At 29.5% G+C, this 26,115-nt stretch overlaps 1 protein-coding gene across 1 annotated transcript; it reads right to left on the reverse strand.

The window, feature by feature from the left end:
• Nucleotides 1–2,124: 2,124 nt before the first annotated feature.
• On the reverse strand, nt 2,125–25,720 carry LOC122513069. The gene is made up of 6 exons (XM_043629304.1): nt 25,564–25,720; nt 25,331–25,489; nt 5,049–5,156; nt 4,537–4,941; nt 3,310–4,250; nt 2,125–3,237 (listed from the first exon to the last, which is right to left on the reverse strand). Exons 1-6 carry the CDS (start codon nt 25,718–25,720, stop codon nt 2,125–2,127), a joined length of 2,883 nt encoding a protein of 960 aa, XP_043485239.1.
• Between the last annotated feature and the right edge of the window lie 395 nt (nt 25,721–26,115).

Consider the following 26,115-nt stretch of genomic DNA (forward strand, 5'->3'; position numbering starts at 1 on the left):
CAAGTCTGTTATGGTCGCCACTGAGCCATCTCAAGTGATGTCAACCTTTGCAGTGATAACATATTTATGTGAAATTCATTTTGACAGGCCAAAAAAATTGATCCTCAAATTAATCCACGGATTAATTTCAGGATCAATTTTTTTTTAATTTATTAATAAACTGAAATTAAAAGGAAATTAAAATTCTTGTTTTTATTAATCAAATAATTTTAATAAAAATTAATTGTTTCTAATGAAGAAATAGATTTGATATAATGATAATTAATTAAAAATAGAGAATTTGTAGGATTAATGAATAATTAAATTAATTAACAATAATTATTAAATATTAAATTAATTAATTTTTTTGTTTATATAATTAATGGTTTAATTATGTATTCTAATTAATTAAATTGATAATTATTAAATAAAAAATAAATTTGTAATATTAAAAAGCGCTACGAGATGGCAGCTGTTGATGGACTATTTAAAAAAATATTTATTCAAAAATAAACTATTGAATTTTTTTTTAATTTAATTTACTAGAAAGTAATTCAATTTACTAATATTATTTAATTATTTTTTTTTATTTACTGTTTATAAATAATTTCCTTTTAAATTTGTAAATAATGAATTAATAATTAATTAGTTACTAATAAAAAATTTCTTTAGATTTGAATGTTTTTAAAAATGTTTTGTTTACATTTTGTTAACCTCAATTTTTGACATTATTTTATCAATTTTCCACTTACCTTTTTTTGATGGAATAATACGTCCATTTGATTTTCTTGCTTATTTGCTTCACATTGAACTTAATATTATTGCATTATTTCTTTTGGAAATATTGCTTTTAATGATTTTTTCACTATTATATAAACTTTTGTTTAGACTGTTTGTTTCCGTTTTTGAAATTAAAAGAACATAAATTACACTATTCATTTTTATTAATCAATATTTATTTTTTAACTATACAAATTGTTTCTTCGCTCCGCTCGCACTCGTTTCCGGTTTTGAACTGCTCAACATCGACAACTGCATGGCATTCCCTCTCCTCAGTACTTTAGTATATCTGGAAAGGTATAAGGTCCCACACTGTTGTCTTCTTATCTATAACAATTAAAAAAGGGAAGGGAAAATGGGACAGAGAGAGAGAGAGAGAGAGAGAGAGAGAGAGAGAGAGAGAGAGAGAGAGCGCGAGAGTGAAAAGTGAAAAGGTTTACGACCTTTGTAAAGAGATTACAAAGGTGTTTGGCAATTAAGTCCTGTCTAGACTTTCGTCTCGACGACTTATAACAATAGTAGGTATCGGTTTATTATTAATAATAATAACCTTTGCAGTTTCTTGGATCCAAACAAATGTAACAAAACCTGGTTGGATCAAATTTGACAACCAGTTTGAATTGTTCTTATAAAAACACATAAAGTTTTCGAAAGCCGCGTTAACATACCGCCCGCCTTGCTCTGTCTTAAAGAGCGAAATCAAAGCAGTATTAGAATTTAAAAATTCTCCAAAGCATCAAAAGTTTAAACATATATACATATAAACAATTTTCTTTTCGAATTAAATTCAACAAAACAAAACAAAAAAACAAAAAAAAACTTAATTTTCAATGATTGAAATCCTTTTTCATTGGAAGTTGACATAATTGTGTAATTGGTCTTTGATATACTCCTGAGGAAATCTTGACTGAGACAACTCGAACGAGGCCGTCTTTTCCAGGGTGAGTTTTTAAAACTCGCCCAAGATCCCATTCACATTTTGGAAGATTAGCGTTTTTAACTATTACCATATCATTTGGAGAAATATTCAGGTTGGTTTTTGTCCATTTATTTTTTTTCTGCAATCCTTGTAAGTATTCAATCGACCAACGTTTCCATAGTTGTTCAGTTACTCGTTGTACTAATTGCCAACGAGTAAGTCTATTTTCGTTTAGAGAGAGGACTGTAGGAGATAGTACGGCTAACAATGAACGGCCAATCAACAGATGTCCTGGTTTGAGGTATGAAAAATCATCTGGATTATCCGTGAAAGGCGCTATTGGTCTTGAATTAAGACATGCTTCTATCTGACTTAGTATCGTCGTTAACTCTTCAAAAGTAAATGTTAATCCGCCTACGATTCTTCGAAAATGGTGTTTGACACTTTTAACCCCTGCTTCCTAAAGCCCTCCGAAGTGGAGCATACGGAGGTATAAAGTGCCAAACAATCTCATTTTTTGAAAGGTAACCTTCCAGAGTTGGATCTCTACAAATCTTTTTAAAAGATCGCTGTAATTCTTTATCTGGACCTTTAAAGTTTTTTCCATTGTCGCTATACAAATCATTGGGTAAACCACGTCTGGAAACGAATCTATTTAATGCACCTAGAAAACTTTGTGTTGTGTTATCACTAACTAACTCTAAATGGATTGCACGCGTATCTAAACAAACAAATAAAGCTATGTATCCTTTTTGCGATTGATAACCTCGACCCTTTCCTAATTTTACTGATATAGGACCAGCATAGTCTAGTCCACAATGTGTGAAAGGATTAGAGATTGTTACTCTAGGAGTTGGTAAATCCGACATTAATTGAGTAGATGTTTTCGCCTTTTGCCGTACACAAGTTACACAACCGTGAATTAATTTTCGAATCAAGTTCCTACCACCAATTATTAAAAAGTTCTGTCGCAATACATAAAGAGTTAGCTGAGGGCCGTGGTGTAAACATCTTAAATGTGCTTGTCTAGCTAACAGTTCACTTAGTCTATGTTTTGGTAGGATAATAGGATGTTGAGCATCATATTCTATCGGTGCGTTATTTAAGCGACCAGACACTCTAAGTACGCCATCTTGATCCAAAAACGGATTAAGAGATTTTATTGTACTTGAACTTTTAACTTGACGTCCTCCTTTGAGATCTTGAATTTCCCGACAGTAATACTGATTTTGAATGGTACGAATTAAAAATTGTTTACTTTCACGCATTTCTTTCACGTCGCATGAACTACTATTTAAGTAAGAAGAATCTCCTTTAATTCGCGCAATTAATTTTTTAATAAATCTAAAGCAAAGGGTAACGATTTTTATAAGTTTTGGCCAAGTACTATATTTTTCGATTAATTCCTTCGCTAAATCTAGCCTACTTTCTGTTACGTTCAAGTAAACTTTTGGTTTTCGTAATTCATTGCTCATTACATGTTCTTTAACAGGACTTGAAGGCCAAAAGATTTCCGGTTCTCTTAACCAACTTGGTCCCTGCCACCAAAGTTCGTTATCCTGCAATTCGGAAGGGTTAATTTAGGCACAATCTGCTGGGTTGTCAGCTGTAGGGACGTGTCTCCAATTTACCGAAGGAAGTAACGTGTGAACTGTTTGAACTCGGTTAGCTACAAAAGTCTTCCATCTTGAAGGATGTTTAGCTAACCACGAAAGCGCGATTGTTGAATCTGTCCACCCATATAGCTGAACCAGATCTAGTCTGAGATCATCTACAACCCTTTTAAGTAACTTTTTAAGCAAAACAATTCCACACAATTCCAGTCTTGGGATAGTAATGATTTTTATAGGTGCAACTTTAGTTTTCGCTTGTAGAATAGTCAGTCGAGGGGATTCATTTGGATTTAAAATACGAATATAAACTACTCCGGCATAAGCACGTGATGATGCATCTGCGAAACCGTGAACTTCAATTTTACTTCCCTCTTTGTGACCCGTCCATCGTGGTATTTGAATCGCGTCTATAGATTTTAGTTTGTGAAAATATGAATCCCATTTCTCTCTAAATTTCTGGGGCAGCTCTGAATCCCAATCGAGCTTCTGTAACCACAAGTCTTGCATTAACATTTTAGCGACAATTATAATGGGAGCTACTAAACCTAAAGGGTCAAAGAGCTTCGAGATTATGGATAAAACTAATCGTTTAGTTATTACGGTATATGATTGTATTTTGACAGTAAACCTAAATTCGTCATCTTTCGAATTCCAAATCAAGCCAAGTACTGAACTATTATTTTCCGTTTCTGTTATATCAAGATTTTTACTTTGTTCTATATCCGTTTGATCATCTAACAATTTTGGCGTATTTGAGGAGAACTTGTATAATGTAAAACCTCCGCGCGCTAAAAGTTTGCATAAGTCGTTTTTCAGGTCTAGAGTTTTCTTTAAATTATTTCCACCAAATAAACCGTCATCAACGTTAAAATTGTTTTCCAATACAAGTTTAGCTTCTGGAAAATCGTCTCCTTCATCCGCCGCTAATTGTTTTATCACACGATTTGCTAAATAAGGAGCTGATTTTGTGCCATACGTAACGGTAAGCAATTTAAAATGTTTTATCTCCTCGCCTGGTACCAAACGACACACAATATTTTGAAAGTTTTGTCTCGGGGGTCAATCAAGATTTGGCGAAACATTTTACAGATATCTGCTCTCATCACAAAACGATAATTTCGCCAGCGTAGAATAATCGATGAAATTTCTGTGTAAAGTTTAGGACCAGCTGATAAGAGGTCATTCAATGCGACACCGTTAGAAGTATTATCAGATGATGAGGCAAATATACACGGTTTTCTTTGCCATTTAAATCGGGTCTTATCTCAACTATGTGACCTAATCTTTTATATTCAGCTAAAAAATTATAATAATCTGATTGAAGTGAAGGCAATGTTTCTAAACGTCTGTCTGATCGTATTAACATGGAAAGAGATTTCGGTAAGGATGATCCTAAAGTTTGATTATCTTTATCTTTAAACACTTGTCGCACAATATAACGGCCTTCAGAAGTTCGAGAATGGGTTTGACTAAAATATTTCTCACCATTTTTCTCCTCAGGTGTTAAACTTACTTTCTCAAAACATTCCTCAACTTCCCAAAATCGTTGAAGATCTTGTTGAAGATCTGAAATCTCTATTTTTTGATGAGCTACAGTTCGAGGGGCCGATATAGGATATAGTGACTTTGTAGGTCCTGATATTAACCATCCTAAGTGTGATTATTAAGTCTTGTTAACACTAAAGCAAAAATTTCAATTGAATTCTTTGAGTTATTTTTTGAACTTAAAGTCAAATTTACCCTAGCTTTTACATTACCGATAAAAACATTATCGACTCCATTAACTCTTATCAAGACATGTTGTGTTTTGGCGTGAAGTAATTGAACTACATTTTCCGAAATGAATGTAGCTTCAGAACCTTGATCTAATAAAGCATGAATTATTAGTTTTTGACAACTATTAAGTGTACTAACATAGACAGTAGCGGTAGCTAACAGAACTAAATTACTACTTGTGTATTGTAAAGTAACATCGTTGATATTCTCTGATAAATCTCTAGTTTTATGTCATGTTACTGAACTAGAATCTTGTTTTTTATTATTTGTAGATTCAGATTTTTGGACATCAGCTGAATTAAGAAACTTAGTTTCAGTACTGAGCAATGGCTGTGTAGAGTGTAGTAATGTATGGTGGCGTTTTTTACATTTAAGACAAACACATTTATTACGGTAATTTCAGTAGTTTAAGAATTTTTTTTGTAGTTATTAATATTAAATTAATCATTATAAAACCTATTTTTCTTTAAAATGCATGTACTGAGCTACATAAGATAATTTTTATAAAAGATAATATCCTATTACAGCTTGAAGAAAACACAGTAAAGTCCCCGGGTGTATCGCACACCCAGTGTGCGGTTTAAGGATGGATTCGCACACAGAGAGAAAAAACAAGGCTTTTCCCCGTGACTTCAATGAATGCCTTTTTCAGGTAGCAGTTTCATCCGATTTCCCGATGATTTTCTTGAATTTAGCGGATAGGCCATGCCTTAGCCCTTATTGGCAAGAATCTCACCGGAAAAAACCGTGAGCGTCCTGCCTTTTTACTGTGATAATTTTCACGTGTTAAATGCATATTCTTTCATGGGGAAAAGCCTTGTTTTTTCTCTCCGTGTATGTGTTCGCTTCAAGTGTTAAAATGTCGAATTTGATAAAAACTCGTCACTCAGGGGTTTTTGGGGTCACTGATTACAAATTCGGTGTTAGTTCCTTAAAATTTAAAATAACAGTTTCAATATGACAGAATTTTTTAAAAATTATCCCGATTGACCTGAAACTGTTTACTTCTGGGTTTTAAAGATCACTGATTACAAATCTTATGTCAGTTTTTTAAAATTCAAGATGGCGGATCCAATATCGCGGATGACGTTTATAAATAATCCTATTACCCTGAAACTTCTTACTTGGGGGTTTTTAAGGTCGCTGATTTGGAAACTGACATTATAATCGTAATCAGCGACGCCGAAAACCCCCGAGTGACGAGTTTTGAGCAAATTCAAAGAGTTTTTAAATTTGCGCCCGCCAGATTGGGTCCGTCATTTTAAATTTTCGAAAACTGACAATATATTCGTAATCAGTGGCCCCAAACAACCTCCAAATAGATATTTTCAGGTGAATCCAATTAATTTTAACAAAACTCGTCCGCCATATTGGATCCACCTTTTTGAATTTTTAAAAACTGACATCATATTCGTAATCAGCGAGCCCAAGAATCCCCGAGTAGAGAGTTTCAGGTGAATCTAATTAATTTTTAATAAAATCATCCGCCATATTCGATCCGTCATTTTGAATTTTTGAAAACTGACATCATATTCGCAATCAGCGACCCCAAGAACCCCCGAGTAAAGAGTTTCAGGCGATTTCAGTGACTTGAAAAAGTTTGAGCACTATGTTTCATATGTAAGTCATTTTTTAGTTTCAGCCGCCATATTAGCGTCCGACATTATGAAAAAAAAATTAGTCGCTTTAGGGTTTTGTAGCTAAGGGTCATGGACGCGATATTTTGAGCTTTTGAGAGTACAGTTAATAGGGGTAATTATGGAACAAAAAAACGCGATTTTTTGAGTTTCTTCTTCACTAAAAATCTAAAGTGTACAAAAAAATTTTATTAGCTATTCATATATACTATGAACATTCTTCTAAAGATTTCCTTCAAGTTCCATTTACAAAAAAAAATTTTTTGACGGAGTTATTTAAACATAAATATTGCTCCATAATTGCCTCGCATTTAAGGGAATTATAGAACAAATTATTATAATTAATTATAAAAGCAAGTATAACAAATTTTCTTTTTCTGTATATTAAGAAAACTTTATTTAGTACTGCACAGTAAAATAATAATAGACAATAATAGTAAACTAAACGCGAATTTAATTCGAAGAAATTAGATTTTTACACTTTTGTGAAATAACCTTTCCACTTTTTCGATGTTTAATAATTATTTTCTCGTTGCCAATGACAATAAAAATAAAAACATCTCAGTAAATTTGTAGGCAATATATTAAACTATTATTTACAACAAGAACCAAATTAAAATAATTTACCACAAAAATTTTACGTAAACAAGAATAACGCGTTCCATATTTACCTCTGATGTCCCATAATTACCCCTGTTGACGGTATCTATCTACTTTTTGCAGGTGAAAATACGCCTAAAATGAAATTTTTTTCTTGAAAAATCGTGTATTTTTGGAAAAATTGTTTATAACTTTTTAACAATTGAGTATAAACAAATTTTAACAGCAGAATCTGAAAGAGGAGTAAATTTTACATTAAAAATGGTATGTGCCAATTTTTCTATATGCATTTTAATAAAAAACGAGGTCCTCAAAGTCAATTAAAATTTTTCGTCCGTCTGGTCCTTAACCCCTTCACAGTGTTTGACGTCTTTAGAGGACAAAATAATATGTGCCCCCAGTGTGCACGGAGAGAAATATCTGGGCTTTTTAGCATGAAGTTCTTCATACTACGATTGCAAGAAACCTATGCGATTTCGGTAAAAGTTTTCTGCAATGTGATTGGTCGGCCCAGGCTCTGGGCGTGGCCTAATAGCCAGTTGCAAGGGTCTAATACCGAAAAAGCATAGGATTCTTGCAATCGCAGTATACTTTCTTGCAGTCATAGTATACTAACATTTCATACTTTTAAAATACAAAGCATTCATGCTATAAACGATTGATTTTTCTCTCCGTGTGTATGACCGCTATAGCGGCATCGAAAAAATATATATATAAAAGTTAACGAATCTTGCTAAAAATGTCTACTCGGGGGTTTTCGGGGTCGCTGAATCCAAATCCGCTATTAAAAATTTTAAATTCAAAATAGCGGCTTCATAATGGCGACCAAAATTTTTTTAAGTTTACGAATTTGGCTGAATATGCTCATTCGGGGGTTTTTGATGTCTTTAAATACAAATATTTAGTCAAATTTAAAATTCAAAATGGCGGCTCCAAAATGACGACCAAAAAAATTTAAAAGTTTACGGATTTGACTAAAAATGTTTACTTGGGGGTTTTTGGGGTCGCTGAATTCGAATATTTGGTTAAAATTTTTTAATTCAAAATGGCGGCTTTAAAATGGCGACTAAAAATTTTTTTAAGTTTACGAATTTGGCTGAAAATGCTCATTCCGGGCATCTATATTAAAAAATTTAATAATAGTAATTAAATTAAATAGTTCGTGACTCCGGATTCGACTAAGAGCGGTGTTTTGAATAGTTTGTGTAAATATATATAAATATAAAAATATTATACATGTAAAATATATTATATATATGACGGGTTCCACGTCAAGTGACCCAGGTCAAAAATTTACATGGAATATTTGAAAAATTTGTAGTTTCTTTAAAACAAAACGAAAATACGTTTTCAATTTTGGGTTTTGCTGCTGTTTTTCAATACTTTCTAATAGTGTGAACAAATGTAGAGAAAAAAAATTGTTTGAACTTAAAAAATTAAATTAAAAAATAAAATTTCATTTTTTTATCAAATGGGCAGTTTTTATTTTTTTTAACAATTTTATCATAAAAGTGAGGTTTTTTCCTAAACAAATGTATAGGTCAAAACGTGGGACAAGAACTTTTAACTGGTCAAATTAAGCATTTACAACTGCACTGGACCGGCCCACAGTGGAATTTTTTTTACAATTTCCTATTAAAAAATGTCTATAGCTTACAATTTTTAACTGATTTGAGTGTTCTTTGTCTTAAATTAAAGGGGAATAAATCCTTAAGACATCCTTCGAGGACAATTTTGGGGATTTTAATTATTTATCTTTTTTTTGTAATCAAAGTTAACAAATTAATACACTTTTTTAAAAAAAGAACGTTTATTTTCTTATTCCGTTGCTGCACTTGATCTAAATCAATTCAAATTTATCCAATATGACCACCAGATAATTAATAAAGCATAAAATAATTTATTTTAATTGTTATAAACAATATACAGCAAAACAACGCGCAGGGGCGGTGGATTGCAGAAGTAAATGTTTATTTTGACCAGTTAAAAGTTCTTGTCCCACGTTTTGACCTATACATTTTTTTAGGAAAAAACCTCACCTTTATGATAAAATTTTTTTTCAAAAAAGAAAAACTGTCCATTTGATGAAAAAATGGAATTTTATTTTTTAATTTAATTTTTCAAGGTCAAAATTTTTTTTTCTCTACATTTGTTTACACCATTAGAAAGTGTTGAAAAACAGCAGAAAAATCCAAAATAGAAAATGTATTTTTGTTTTGTTTTAAAGAAACTACAAATTTTTCAAATATTCCATGTTAGACCAAAAATTTAAACTTTTACCCCCTCCAGTTTTTATATAAAAAAATAAAAAAAAATAATATAATATAATATATATATATATATATATATATATATTATATTATATTATATTATATTATATTATTTATTATTATTATATTATTGTTTAAATAAATTAATAATATTTGGTATTTTTAATTGTATCGAATAGGACTACTGTTTGCGCAAACTTTTAACCCGATCCCAAACATTTAAAATTTGGACCTGGGTCACTTGACGTGGAACCCGTCATATATATAAAAATATAAATCTCAAAAGACTCAAATAACTATTTATAACCACATTCGTAAACTTTCAAAATTTTAGTTAACATCTTAAAGTCGCCATTTCAAATTATAAAATTTTAACCCAATATTATAATTCAGTGTCTCCAAAAACCCCCAACTGCTCATTTCTAGCCAAATCCGAAAACTTTAAAATTTTTTCCGTCGCCATTTTGAAGCCGCCATTTTGAATTTTAAAATTTCAACCAGATATTCGAAATCACCGACCCCAAAAACCCCCCAAGTGAGCATTTTTAGTCAAATCAGGAAACTTTTAAATTTTTAAAGCCGCCATTTTGAAGCCGCCTTTTTGAATTTTTAAATTTTAACCAAATATTCGAAATCAGTGACCCCAAAAACCTCCAAGTGAGTATTTTTAGTCAAATACGGAAACTTTTAAAATTTTTTGAGCCGCCATTTTGGAGCCGCCTCTTTGAATTTTTAAATTTTGATCAAATATTCGGATTCAGCGACCCCGAAAACATAAAATATAATAATATCAAGTAACTAGCTGTCGGACCCGTCTTCGACGGGTTTTAGTTTCTGCTAATACATTTGAAAGGGTGTTTACCGGAAAATAATTTTTACTGTGGAAAACTAAATAAGTTAACATTAACTATTTCGTTAGGAAAATATTACTATTTAAATCAGTGACAGACTGTTTTCTATCAAATTTGTTATTCAGGAACAGTATTTGTCAACTTGTAGTACTTTATGCGTTTGTAGTACTACAATTAATGTAGATATTAAAAATTAATCCTAAATTTACACCAGCTTTTGGAGTCAAAGTAGAGTCTATTTCCAAATAATTGTGTCGCAATTAGATCCTACCTTACGACTACTAAAACCTAAATAAAATCTATATGTTTAGGCTGAAAGTAGGGCTTAAATTTTGACTCGGGTCTGTTTACATAAATATTACATCAATAAAAATTAAAGGAAAAAGCAGTTTTTAAAAACAAATTAATATAATAAAACTTTTTTAATTTGGTGAGAAAATTCCCAGCTATTTATCGCGGTTTTCCCGCGCAATTGGTAGACACTCTGTCAAATGTATTTTAGTAGAAACTAAAACCCGTCAAAGACTGGTACTGGTATATAACATATTTACTTAAAAAAGAGTATTTTCATAGAATAAGTCAATTTTTGTAGCCATCTGCAGATTTATTTATATGGCTAAAACTTAAAATCAAGTAAATTTAAATTTGTTTAAAAAAAATAAACCGCGTAAAATTTGGACAACGCCGGGAATTTTTTTAGACAAACATAGACCCCCTGTTTAACTTTTGTCTTTACATTGCTCAAAATATCTTTAGAAATTAAGTTTCAATTAAAGAATAATGAATGAATTGGATGAATAATTATGAATTGCATTATTTTGATGACAAAATCTTAATCAGAGACCCCAAAAATACTACTGAATTAAGCTTGATAGTAATTAATAACCATTATAATTTTTTCAATTTTTTTATATCGAAAATATTTTTATACTTATATCTTAGTCATAGGATTTGTTTGTACAAAATTATGCTAAAATGTGACGAAACAACATGTTATACTCAATTATACAGAGTTTAAAAGCAATTCATTACAAAATGTAAAATTTGAAAAATTAAGATTTTTTGAAATTTTTGAAAATATTTTTATACTTACATCTTAGTTATAGGACATTTTTTTGGCAAAACTATTCTTAAATGTGACTAAATAACATGCTTTACTCAATTATAGAAAGTTTGAAAGCATTTTTAAAAAAAATGTAAAATTGAAAATTTTTGATTTTTCAATTTTTTGAAAAATTGCATATCTTCCGTTCTAATTAATATTTATTAAATCTGTAAATTTATAAACCTTCCTTGGCCCAAGGTCTAACATTCTGCCAAATTTTGTTTCAAACGGTTTAGCCGTTTTTAGGTGATGCGCGAACAAATATTCTGAGACATACATACATACAAACATACATACATACAAACATACATACATCCATATATACATACACGAAATTTTTTATTGCTATATGACGGGTTCCACGTCAAGTGACCCAGGTCCAAATTTGAAATGTTTGGGATCAGGTAAAAAGTTTGCATAAACAGTAGTCCTATTAGACACAATAAAAAATATCAAATATTATTAATTTATTTAAACAAATATAAAAACTGGAGGGGGTCAATGTTTAAATTTTTGGTCTTACATGGAATATTTGAAAAATTTGTAGTTTCTTTAAAACAAAACGAAAATACGTTTTCTATTTTGGATTTTTCTGCTGTTTTTCAACACTTTCTAATGGTGTAAACAAATGTAAAGAAAAAAATTTTTTGACCTTGAAAAATTAAATTAAAAAATAAAATTTCATTTTTTTATCAAATGGACAGTTTGTATTTGAAAAAAAAAATTTTATCATAAAGGTAAGGTTTTTTCCAAAAAAAAATGTATAGGTCAAAACGTGGGACAAGAACTTTTAACTGGTCAAAATAAACATTTACTTCTGCAATCCACCGCCCCTGCGCGTTGTTGGGCTGTATATTGTTTATAACAATTGGAATAAATTATTTTATGCTTTAGTAATTATCTGGTGGTCATATTGGATGAATTTGAATTGATTTAGATCAAGTGCAGCAACGGAATAAGAAAATAAACGTTCTTTTTTTAAAAAAGTGTATTAATTTGTTAACTTTGATTACAAAAAAAAGATAAATAATTAAAATCCCCAAAATTGTCCTCGAAGGATGTCTTAAGGATTTATTCCCCTTTAATTTAAGACAAAGAACACTCAAATCAGTTAAAAATTGTAAGGTGTAGACATTTTTTAATAGTAAATTGTAAAAAAAATTCCACTGCGGGTCGGTGCACTGCAGAAGCAAATGTTTATTTTGACCAGTTAAAAGTTCTTTTCCCACGTTTTGACCTATAAATTTTTTTAGGAAAAAACCTCACCTTTATGATAAAATTTTTTTTAAAAAAATAAAAACTGGCCATTTGATAAAAAAATGAAATTTTATTTTTTAATTTAATTTTTCAAGGTCAAAAAATTTTTTTTCTCTACATTTGTTTACACCATTAGAAAGTGTTGAAAAACAGCAGAAAAACCCAAAATAGAAAACGTATTTTCGTTTTGTTTTAAAGAAACTACAAATTTTTTAAATATTCCATGTAAATTTTTGACCTGGGGCACTTGACGTGGAACCCGTCATATTTGGAATCCTTGATACTCAAAACGAATAATTATGTGTGAAATTTAATGTTCTGAGCAATGTACAGACAAAAGTCTGATTTTATATATATAGATAGATTTAAAAAATTTTTTTTTTGCACATTTGTGGCACGAACAGCTTATTTTGACTACACTGCTAAGGAGTTAATGGGTTAAAAAGATTAAACACCTAGTATAACTAATTTTACTTTACATCATGTTTTTAATAAATATTTAAATTTAAAAACGATGAGATAGTCGATCACTCCAAGTCAGGATTTCAAAAACAAAAAAGACAATTTCTTTTTTAACGTTTCAACAGCACGGCTTTCTTCTTCAGAAACTACAATTTATTAAACAAATTTTATATAAATTATAAACATTTTTACAAAAAAGAATTTTCAAAAAGAAAATAAATTACAAATATTACCGTGAGAAAATTTAAAAATTATATAAGTCACACATTTTCTTATATTGGACGAACGTCTTCGTCCAAGCGAGAACGATTAGACACTAATTCAAAATACGCAAAATAAGTAAAATCGATAAAAATGAGGTGACTGACCCACCAGTAAACAAAAATAGAACAAGTGAAATATCAAGGTAATTTAAAGCAGATAAAGATTTACACGTGTTTCTTTTCATTGAGAAAGTGAATATAATAGTTACTGAGATTTTGTGTATCATCTTTTTTGTTAACAGAGTTATTTTGCAAATTAATGTAGATCATTTCAGATATTAAACGCTTGTTATAATTAGTCTCTTTGTCAAGTATTAAAAAATTATTCCAGTCAAAATTGTGATTAAACTTGTCAGTGTGATCAGCAATTACCTTAGTTCTAGAATTTTTATGTTCTTTAATACGTACCCCCACCATTCTTTTTGACTGACAAACATAAGAAGTAGAACAATTACCACAATTAATTTTATAAACTGTGTTAATATTTTCCGATTTTTTATTTTTGTCTTTGGCTTTTTTGACGAGGTTATGACTCATATTTTTATTATCAGTAGGAATTGTTAAAATATTATAATTTTTTAGAAACTCTGAAGTGTTCTCATACAAGTTTGGAACATAAGGCAAAAAGACTTTGGGAAACATTTTGTATATTATATTGTTATTACTGATTTTTTTATTAGAATTAGAACTTATAAAACAGATACGCTTAGTGACGTATTTATCAATAAAATCGTAGGGGTAATTATTCTTGATTAAAATTTCTTTTACAAACCCGATGTTTTTGGAGTGAAATTTCTTATCAGAAAGTTTTATCGCTCTATCGATTAAATTGTATACTATAGCGATCTTTTGAGAGAAAGGATGTTTTAAAAAATAATTAATAGTATGTCCAGAAAAAGTAGGTTTTCTATACCAGTCAGTAGTAATAGTACCTTTATCATTAATAATATGAACATCTAAAAAATAATTACAACTATTGTTTTTAATTTCAAAGGTAAATTTTAGTCTTTCGTCATAATTATTAAAAATATTTATCATCTCGTCAATTTTTGTCTTCGGTATGCACGTAATTATGTCATCAACATATCTATAAAAAAATGGCTAAAAAGAAAGTTTTGAAATACAGGATGTCTCAAGGTCATCCATAACAATATCCGAGATCAATCCTGAAATAGATGAGCCCATGGGAGTCCCGTATATTTGTTGATAATATTTATCATTAAATTTAAAAAAAGTATTATCAAAAAGAAATTGACATGAATCAAGTAGATCATCCAAAGTAATATTCCAACTTTGGGAAATTATAGAAAAACGTTTGATGAGAATCACGTACATGTATTGAACCGACGTTAGTAAACAAAGAAGATACATCCAAACTAATTAAGATATGATCATCTGGAATGGTAAAAGGTTTAATCTTGTTAATGAAGTCATCACTGTTGCGTATATGGGGCAAAATTCCTCAACTGTCCAGGTCAAAAAATGAATTTTCTCTAAACTTTGCTAAAATGTTACTATTATTGATAGAAGTGTAAATATAAATTTTTTTTGAAATTGATAAAATATTTCTTGAGTTATGGAGTTTCAAAATTTTGATTTTTTTGAAAATATCTTTTTTTCAATTTAATATATTGATAAGTAAAATTAATAAAATTTAAAGTATGAATAGTGATTTTTAAAGGGGTTTGCACGGGCTATAAGCTGGTGATAAAAAAAATTGTTTTCTTTCAATTTGACCTTGAAATTCAAGGTCAAATTCCTTATTTCAATATATCTCAAAATCGATGTTTTTTATTTTTTTCTTACCTGTCCCAATCGAAAGCTTACCTTTTTTCCTATGAGCCATGTAAAAATCAGAGTAGGACCATGGAAATTTTTGAAGAAATTAATTATAAATCATCATTTTCTATGTAAAATAATGATAAATTATTATTTTCCTCAAAAATTCACATGGTCCCACTCTGATTTATACATGGCTCATAGAAAAAAAGGTAAGCCTTCGATTGGGACAGGTTGGAAAAAAATAAAAAACATCGATTTTGAGATATATTGAAATTAAGAATTTGACCTTGAATTTCAAGGTCAAATTGAAAGAAAACAACTTTTTTTCATTACCAGCTTATAGCCCGTGAAACCCCCTTTAAAAATCACTATTCATACTTTAAATTTGATAAATTTTACTTATGAATATATTAAATTGAAAAAAAGATATTTTCAAAAAAATCAAAATTTTGAAACTCCATAACTCAAGAAATATTTTATCAAATTCAAAAAAAAAATTATATTTACACTTCTACTAATAATAGTAACATTTTAGCAAAGTTTAGAGAAAATTCATTTTTTGACCTGGACAGTTGAGGAATTTTGCCCCATATATGATTTTGATTTAGGTATAGAATTATTTAATAAAATAAATAACTGTTTAAATAAAAAATATGTTGGTAAACCAATAGTAGAGACGACTGGTCTTAATGGATTATTAACGTTATGAATTTTTGGTAGACCATAAATTTTAGAGATATTTGTGTTAGTTTGTGTAAGTTCTATATCTCTAAATTTTCTATAAAGAAAACCATTATTATTTAAATTCTTCAAAATTTTGTAAGTTTTGTTTTTTAAAGCAGGAAGTGGGTCACGTTTTATAATTTTATGTTTTTTTGTCTGAAAGAAGTGTTTCGAGTTTTTTAGTGTACTCAGTTTTATTTAATGCCGTGACATTTCCCTTGTCAGCGCTTGTAATTAAGATATTATTATGATTCATAAGAAACATTTTTGAATTATTTAGTTTTTTCGAAAAAACTCTGTCTCTAATATTAATATGTCGTAAATTATCACTTTCATATGAACGTAAACCTTTAATTAACTTATTTCTAATTACATTTGAGATTTCATCATTTAAGTCATAAGACTTGATAAAACCTTCAACAGACTTTACATATTCAATTGACGTGCTTAAATCAATCTTATTGTTATCAAATTAAAAATTATTGCCTAATGAAATTACATTTGTAACTTCATCAGGAATCTCACAGTCCGACAAGTTCACAAAATAATTTGTTTGAGCATTAAAAGAATTATCAATATTAAAATTCGAATAACTAAAAATATTTATATGGTTAAGACTAACAAAATATTAAAGACATGTTATTCAGTGTGACGTATTCCCATAGTGTATGGGGTACGTGATCAATAAATAGCATGTCTTTATTATTAAAATAGTAGAATAATATTCCTTGACTCCTAAGAGGCCTAACTGAAATTGCATGTATGTACGTATGCATTAAAAAGACCCACTTTCAAAATCGAAACTTTTGTAACATAACAGTCTTATTCTAAAACATTAATAACTATTAAATAAGAAATATAAAAAATTTTATATTAATAAGCTATATAAGTAGAGAATCATTTTTTAAAATGCGTATATTACGAATGTTTAAATAAAACGGTTACATTACACTCTTTATGATATTAATAATATTCTGTATAAAATTTTGAGAGTTTTCAGACATTTCTAAAAGAAAAAGTTAAAAGAATCAATAATAAAATATACGAAAATATGAATTTAAAATTATTTGTTCTAATGTAAATTAAAAATAATTAATTGTAACAATTATTACAAAGTATTCGTAATCGCATAATTTTAACGTTGGACAATTTGTAGAATATAAATAAGATATTTAAAAGAAATATAAAAAATGTTTCTTTTTTTACAAATCTTATTTCTGTTTTCTTGGAAGAGATAAACTAATAATTGACATATAAAAAACTAAATTAATATCTGATAATAATGACAAATTAAAAACAATTCCAGTCTTGTTAGATTCAACATTTTTTATAGCTTAAAAAAAAATTCCCCTGTCTTTGACTAACATTTTCTCCTTTTTTCTTGATTTTTTCATAATTATTGAACAGGGTATTCAATAGTTAATGTTAATAAAACTTGACTTGACTTGACTTGACTTGACTTGATTTGACTTGACTTGACTTGACTTGACTTGACTTGACTTGACTTGACTTGACTTGACTTGACTTGACTTGACTTGACTTGACTTGACTTGACTTGACTTGACTTGACTTGACTTGACTTGACTTGACTTGACTTGACTTGACTTGACTTGTTATTTATTAAACATGGGCATGTTTTGGTTATTTTTTTGTTGTGTGACGTCACCACGAGAGACCCCAAAAACGTATGGATATGTATCACTCAAAAAATTTCACGATACATTTTCCGAGCACATCGCTTTTTTCAAAAAAAAATGTCTCCAGTTGTGAGACACTCATTAAAAATTGCTAAAATTTAATAAGTTTGACATAAAACGTTATGTTTAGTAGAAATAATTAAATATATTAATAATATATATTATTATATACTAAATAATAATATTTATTCGCCAAAATATGACTATAAAATAAACACAATTTAATAGCTTCAACAAGAGCATTAAAATTGATTTCTTCTGAATCAATTGACTTTATTCCACTTGACATGCCCAAAAATACTAAAAAAAATCAAAACAACATTTAAATAGTATGCCTGCAAATGCGTATTTTTTATGCTGCCCAGATGGGTGTTGACACCGTCTCACAACTGGTGATATGCTGTGTCTTACACCCAGAAATTAGCGCTATTTTGAAAAAGGAAAATTAAATTATTTTCAACCGTAGATTGGAACAATGCAATATTGCATCACAAAATATAAGGAAAACACTAAAAGAAAATGGATTACATTTACCTTTTCCAATTAATTAACTTGGAAAAAAAGTACTTTGCACTTATTGAAAAAACGCTTTTTAGTAGATTATCACACACATTGTTGGTATTTAACAAAAACAGTTTATATATCCGCTTCGGCGTACACGAAAAAGTTGGCTCATATAAAAAGAAATGTTTTTATATAAACCAATCGGCTTTTTAATATTGCATGTTAAAAAAAATTGACTGTCTCACAACTGGAGGTGTCTCACAACTGGAGACTCTCCCCTATAAATTATTTTGTAAAGATTTACCTTATTTAGTAAACTTACTACAACCTTACAATATTTTACTCGGTGGTTTTCGGGCCCGCTGATTACGAATCCAATGTCAGTTTTTCAAAATTCAAAATGGCGGATCTAATATGGCGGACGACTTTTTTAAAAATCACATCTTATTGCCATTTTAAATTATCAAAAACTGACATCGGATTCGTAATCAGAGATACCGAAAACCCCTGAATAATAAGTTTCAAGCAATAAGATGTAATTTTTAAAAAAGTCGTCCGCCATATTGGATTCGCCATTTTGAATTCTGAAAAACTGATATTGGATTTGTAATCAGCGACCCCGAAAACTCCTAAGTAATTAATTTCAAGCGAATCTGAGCAATTTTAGAAAAAGTCTTCCGCCATATTGGATCCGCCATTTTGAATTTTCAAAAACTGACATTGGATTGGTAATCAGCGACCGCGAAAACCCCCGAGTAACCCGTTTCCAGCGAATCTTAGCATATTTAATTTTTGGTATTTTAACCCCTTTTAACCCCTCTAAACCCCCATTTTAACAATATGTCCAAAAAACAAAGAATATGCTCCACTCAAAATGGTTATGAAAGTAATATCCCTTTATACGGCGCATATTAGAATATGTTTGATTGAAAAATTCGCCGTCCGAAAAGTGGGCTAAATTTAGCGTCACTCTTTGTAATCGAGGGTTTTTGAGGTCGCTGATTACGAATCTAAGGTCAGATTAAAAAAATTCAAAATGGCAATATAAGAATATTTTATAAATTTCATAATTCTTTAATTGTTTAAACAAATAATTGTTGTTATGTTCTAACTTTTTACAAAAAATATCTAGAAACTTGCAGCTTTTTTCTAATTTTGCAATTAACTAAGCTGAGTAATATTACATGAATATTTTTCATAAATTTAACGATTCTTTAATTGTTTAAACAAATAATGTTGTTATTTACTAACTTTTTACAAAAAACATCTAGAAGCATGCAATTTTGTCTAATTTTGCAATTAAGTACGCTGAATAATATACCACCCATTTTCCAATTAGCAAACATGAATCTTACAATAATACTGATCTTGTTAAAAATTTGGAAAAAGAATGTTTCTAAGTCTTTTGTGCAAGGAGTTAATCAACATTTATAATTATTTGTTTAAATATTTGTTAAATTGTTATATTCATAAAACATCATTTTGTAGTACTACTCAACTTAGGAAGTCTAAAAAATGCACATTGTTACATATAACAGAGACGTAGTTTATAAAGGACTCGTAAAATACAAATATATCTATAAAAAATCTAAAAAATATATAAATCTGTCGGCCATATTGGCTCTGATCTTCTGTATTTTTAAAAAACTTATTCGCCCTATTGGATCCGCCATTTTGAATTTTCTAAATCTGACCTCAGATTCGTAATCAGCGACCTCAAAAACCCTTAGATACCAAGTTTCATTACAATCAAACTATTTTTTAAAAATTCATCCGACATATTGGATCCGCCATTTTAAATTTTTTTAATCTGACCTCAGATTCGTAATCAGCAACCCCAAAAACCCCTAGGTACCAAATTGTAGAAAAATCCAACAGTGTGAAAAATTTGTGCATTTGGAAACAATTTTATGGGTGAAAATAGGTACGCTCATATAAGTTGAATGTTAAGTACTATTCACAGTACCAATATCTCTATCTTAAGTTGAGTTCATAGCGTAAAATCCCTAGTGAGCGGGTTTACCCTGTGAGCGGGTTTAGCCAAATCTCCCCTATTATTATTTTCGACATTTGCAGTTTCTTTTACTTCTCTATCCTTGTACGAATTTTTTAGCGAAGAAAAGTGTTGATGAAGTTCAAGATGTGAACAAATTACGAGATCTTGAATTTCTTTCGTTAGTTCCATAAAGCATAACCTGTCGAATTAATATTTTTTTATGATTAATAACAACCTGTTGCGTTAAAAAAATTTTTTATCATCAAGAAAAAATTAATTATATAAATAAATTAAATAGTAACAATAATTAATATATACCTCTGTTCTAAAGCGATTTCCTTTGTTATTGTTTTATTACACTGCAAAGGGCAACAGTTTTCTGTAAAACAGATTTATGCAGAGTTCATCAGTTACATCCTCTGATCTTTTTTGTAGAAAATCTTCATCTGCATAATATTAATCCTGTTGACCAATGTCACGTATTAATATTCCAATTTTTATTAAAATAAACAATATTTTACTTCTTTAAAAAAATAAAATTTAAATTTATTAATTAAGGGTGGCCGCAAAATTTAATTTACAAATTTCTTTTATTTCCTCGTGTCATATTTTAATTTCTATTTTTTCAAATTTCATTTTTAAATAGTAATAATATAAAATTGTAAAAAATACACAAAAACAATAATTTAAAATAGATAAAAAGTTAAATTACATTTTTGAAATGATTTAAATAGAAATATTTAGACGCGTTTGATTTATTATTTATTCCTGTTAACGAGAATTCGCAGTTTTAAATACATATACTTTACAGATTAATATAAGTATAATATTTCAAAACATGTTTTATGGTTTTACTAAATTAAAAAAAGCATTTTTGTTTATTCTTACCTAACATTGATTAGTTTCTTCAGTCCTAGTAATAGAAGAAGTGTAATTTCTTTCAACAAAATTCTCATATTCGTCAGTGAAATCCATAATTCACAAAAAATAATGAAATCACTAATCTGTAAAAAAATTAAGAATGAAATTTTTTTTATTCTTTAATCCAAATATTTTAATGTTTAAAAATAATTAATCAAAACAAGTAACTTTAAACATTAAAAAGAATATTATAATTTTTCTCAAATTTAAAAAAAATTTATTTGTATTATGAAGAATTTTATCATTTAAAGATTATGTTTAAAATAACCTCTCAGTATAGACAAACATTTCTATGACGTCATTAGAACGTTTTATGTTAGACAAATAATGTTTTAGATACGTTTTTAAACATTTGGAGGAAATATAATACGTTATAAGAAAGTCTTAGAAACAATTTTAGAACCAAAATGATTCTTTAATTACAGGACAATATTTTACAATTTTTAAAAACACCGGACAAGTGCGAGTAGAACTCGTACTAACACCGAGGGTTCCGTACCCTCGTTTAAAACTTCTACTTTTTTGCTGAAAAAAATATAAAGATCAACTACAATATGTTTCGCTGTATTTTTTCTGTAATCTACAGGTGAAAATAAATAAATAACAACTTTTCATCTCTTCAGATAAAAAACTGTGGGCGCTAGGGTAAAAAACACGCTTTTTTGCCGAAATTTTTAAAAACTTGGAGTTTTTCGCTGAAAAAAATATGAAGATAAAATCCAATCATGTTCCGTGTATTTTTTCTGAAACCTACACACGAAACTACATAAAATAAGCAAAACTGCAGTCCAATAGCCAAAGAATTGTGAAAACCAAGGGGAGGATACACACTTTTTTTTCTAAATTAAAAAAAATTTCTAGTTTTTCGCAAAAAAATATGAAGATGAACTCTAATAACTTTTTTTGTATTTTTTCTGTAATCTACACGTGAAAATAAATAAAAAATGCCCAACGCCAGTCCACTAGACTAAGAATTGAGAGAACTAGCATAGGTATAATTATTATCAAAAATTGAAAAAAAATTTAGGTTTCAGCTCAAAACGCAATGAAGATCAATTCTATTCATTTCCACTATATTTTTCATGTAATCTACACGTGAAATTACATAAGTGTACCAATTTTCAGCTCTTTAGGTAAAAAACTGTGAGCGCTAGGGTGAAATACGCGCTTTTTGACAAAAATTTATAAAAACTTTGTTTTCCGCTGAAAAAAATTTGAAGATCAAATCTAATCATGTGCGTTATATTTTTCCGGAAATTTACACACGAAACTACATAAAATAAGCAAAACTGCAGTCCAATAGGCCAAGAATTCCAATTTTCAACTTTCTAGGTAAAAAACTGTGAGCGCAAGGGGGGGGGTACATGCCTTTTTTTTGCGAAAATCGGCCAAAATTTGATGTTTTTCGCGGAAAATTCTATGAAGATCAACTCCAATCACGTTCGCTATATTTTTCGTGTCATCTACACGGAGAGAAAAAACAAGGCTTTTCCCTGTGACTTCAATTCATGCCTTTTTCAGGTAGGAGTTTCACCGGATTTCCCGATGAATTTCTTGCGTTTAGCGGTTAGGCCATGCCTTAGCCCCTATTGGCCTTAGCTCGTTGCAAGAATCTCACCGGGAAAACCCGTGAGCGTCCTGCATTTTTAATGTGATAATTTTCACGCGTTAAATGTGTATTTTTTCATGGGGAAAAGCCTTGTTTTTTCTCTCCGTGTACGCGTGAAAATACATACGTTGAACTAATTTTTAGCTCCCTAGATGAAAAACTGTGAGCGCTAGGGGGGGTACATGGTCATTTTCCGTAACAGTTTTAATAGGGTTCCTACCGGGTACGGAACCCTAAAAAGAAACAAAAAATTACAATTATAAAATGTGTTGAACATATATAGTAAGAAAAGCTTTCATGTCAGTCATAGCATTGTTCATTGTTAGAAGTGATTCACTGCAAAAATAGGTGTCTTTTTTTTGATATCTTAAAATAAGATGTAAGATGGAAAAATGGTATCTTACATCTTAAAATAAGATGTTTTCTAAAGCATCTTACTGATATTTAAGATGCTTTATACGTTTTAGCAGTGATGAAGATATTTCTTCCATCTTAGAAAAGTAAGATACTTTTGTAAGTTCTTTGAAGTATCTTAAATTAAGATGTTTCTGTTGCAATAAGGTGTTTAGCGATAAGTTACTTGAGAATCGTAAGATGCGCCATAAGTGTAAGTTACTAAAAACTAAGATACATAAAGTGTTTTCCATAAGAGCCCATAGTTAACCTCAAAACTTTTTACCCCAAAAATATACAGAAAATGTGAACGAAGATACTTTTAACATCTTAAATTAAGATGTTTCAAGTAACTAAAAAGTGTCTACCAAAACATCTTAGAAATGACTACCAAAACATCTTAAATTAAGATACTTCTTTTTGCAGTGTAGGTTGTGGAATAAATTATCCATTGAAGTTAGAAATGTACCAACACAATTAATATTGAAGAAGATATTTTTCCAATTGTTATTTCACAATAATAGTAAAATATTAGACGTAACTTATTGGTAATATATTATTTTAATTTTTTCTTTTCTTTACTAGAAAAAGCTTTTTTTGGCATACATAAAGTATTGTTAATTGGAGCGATAAATGGATGATTGATTGAGTTTTTAATTTATATAACTTTCTACTCAGCCATGTACTATGTATTGTTCCTTAGAGGGCTCCTTAGCCCTAGGAACTTATGTTATTAAATAAGTAAATGAGTGGGAGTGAGACATACTCATGCAGAATGCATGTTTTCCTATGATTGACATGGTAGTTTTTCTTACTACATAATATACGTATAAATAAATAAATGAAAATAATTATTCTCACTTCCTATGAATAATATTTGGGCACGATAAAATTTACCATCGTTAGCTTTCACCAAAAAGAACTTCTCTTTAAAATTCTTTTCAAAGTTTTTAACATCGCACACATTAACAAATGCAAAACGTTTTACTTGTGTAGAATCTCACATATAAAAAGTATTTCTCGTTCTCTTTTTCTGATGAAGACATATTTGCAGTCACGAGGATGGATTTGGATAATAAAAGTTTAACATATACAGTATGTAAAGGGTAAACGTAACTCCTGAATATTTTTAGAGGAAAAGAAGGCATAGAATATAGGCTTATAATAATCAAAATTCACGATTATATAATGGTACATTCACACCTCTTCATACATGCAGAAAAATATTGTTGCAATGAGGCTGTTTCCCTACATCGAGATATTTCAAGTTCGAGTATGAGATCAGATGACTGGTATGTCACTTGATAATTCGAGTAGATAAACATTATGACAAATAAAATTTCGATAAATGAAATTTATGTAATATAATATTTCGAAGGTTTGAAAATTATGTCAAATGGTAATTCGGAGGATTAATAATTATGAAAAATAGTCATTCGCAAAAACAAAATTTATGTCTAAGAATTTGTCGACATATTAAAAATTATATTAAAAAACAAGTCGACTATTTGAATATTAGGATAAAGAATAATTCGATAAATTAAAAATTAAGTTGAATGAAATTTTGAAAATTATGCGAAATGAAGTTTCGATGATAAGAATTTCGTTGTTTTGAAAATTAGGAAATTGAAATTTGGGGAATATTACAGTTTTCACATTACTTTGACTTTAAAGTTAAGTTATTTAAAGATAATTAAATTAAATTATTAAACACGATTGAGTTCAATAGAAAATTTGGTTTTTAATCCACTTCATTCAAATTTTATAAAGTCCAGAATTTCACTCACGTGGCATTTGAAAAGAAAATATTTTGAATTCACCTCAACAAACCAAATTCTTGGACTTATATAACAAAAAAATATACTTAGTAGAGTAGAGTGGGGTGAGATAGGTCGGTTTTTTTAGAGCGTTCGTACGATAATGTGCCTGCACTGATTTTGACATATAACCACGCATTGGAAAGGTAATTTATCTCGCTACACTTTGGCCATACTGACTTTAGGTTTGTTTAAATATTTTTCAAGTTAGATTCAATAAAGCAAAGGTATTTTTTTTGAGATTTAAAAAAAACCATGTACAACTTTAGGAAACTAACGCTTAAAAATTTATTTCGAGAATATGAATACTGGAATTAATACATAACAACAAAAAATAAAGGACATCCATTTTCAACGGTTACGTCTGGTTTTGTACTTGCGAATGACTTCTTCGGTGTCTTCGGTGCTTGCGTAGCTTTAGGACGACCACGCTTGCGCTTTGGTGCATTTTCTTCGGATTGTTTGTGCTTCTGACGTTTTTCTGCCTTCCTTTCTTCTCTTCTTTCAGCTGCTGATTTTTTTCTGTCTTCGGCGGCTAATTTTTTTTAATTGTAGCTGCTTGCTCAGCTCTTAAAGACTCCAGCATCAATGAATCCGTTAAAGCAGTACGTCTCTTCCGGCCTCGATTCGATTGTTTGCGCAGTGGAGCTTTGGGAAATGGTCGAATGTCTTCAATTGAAATTAATTGGTCTAGATTCAATCGACCGGGCTCTTGATCGGCATACGATGGATCAGCCTCTTGACGAACATTAGATGGACCAGTCATCTCGAACAGCAGCAATTGCGTTCTTTATGTCGTCTTTACTTCGTTTTTGCGTTTGACGCTTATAATTACGCACCATTTTCCTGTAAAAATGATTCAAGTTTACTTTCTTTTATTCAAAATAGTGACCTACATTGCCCCCAGACAGCTGACCTATCGTGCCCTCAAGCATATGTTTTATGTTGGTGATGATATTTTTTTCAAAATAAAAAATATCAAAAATCTAACACAATATTCGTGTTTAGCGATATTTTTTATGTAAGAAAAAACTTACTTGACAATTATTTTCCTTGCTTAAATGTACTGCAATGGAGAAGAAAAATATTGCTTCGTCGCAAAAGAACGAACGACAAAATAAACTACGCCGTAACTAAGACAACCAATCCACGGTCTTAATT

Source organism: Leptopilina heterotoma, unplaced genomic scaffold, assembly GCF_015476425.1.
Source record: "Leptopilina heterotoma isolate Lh14 unplaced genomic scaffold, ASM1547642v1 Lhet_132, whole genome shotgun sequence".
Classification (NCBI taxonomy): Eukaryota; Metazoa; Arthropoda; class Insecta; order Hymenoptera; family Figitidae; genus Leptopilina; species Leptopilina heterotoma.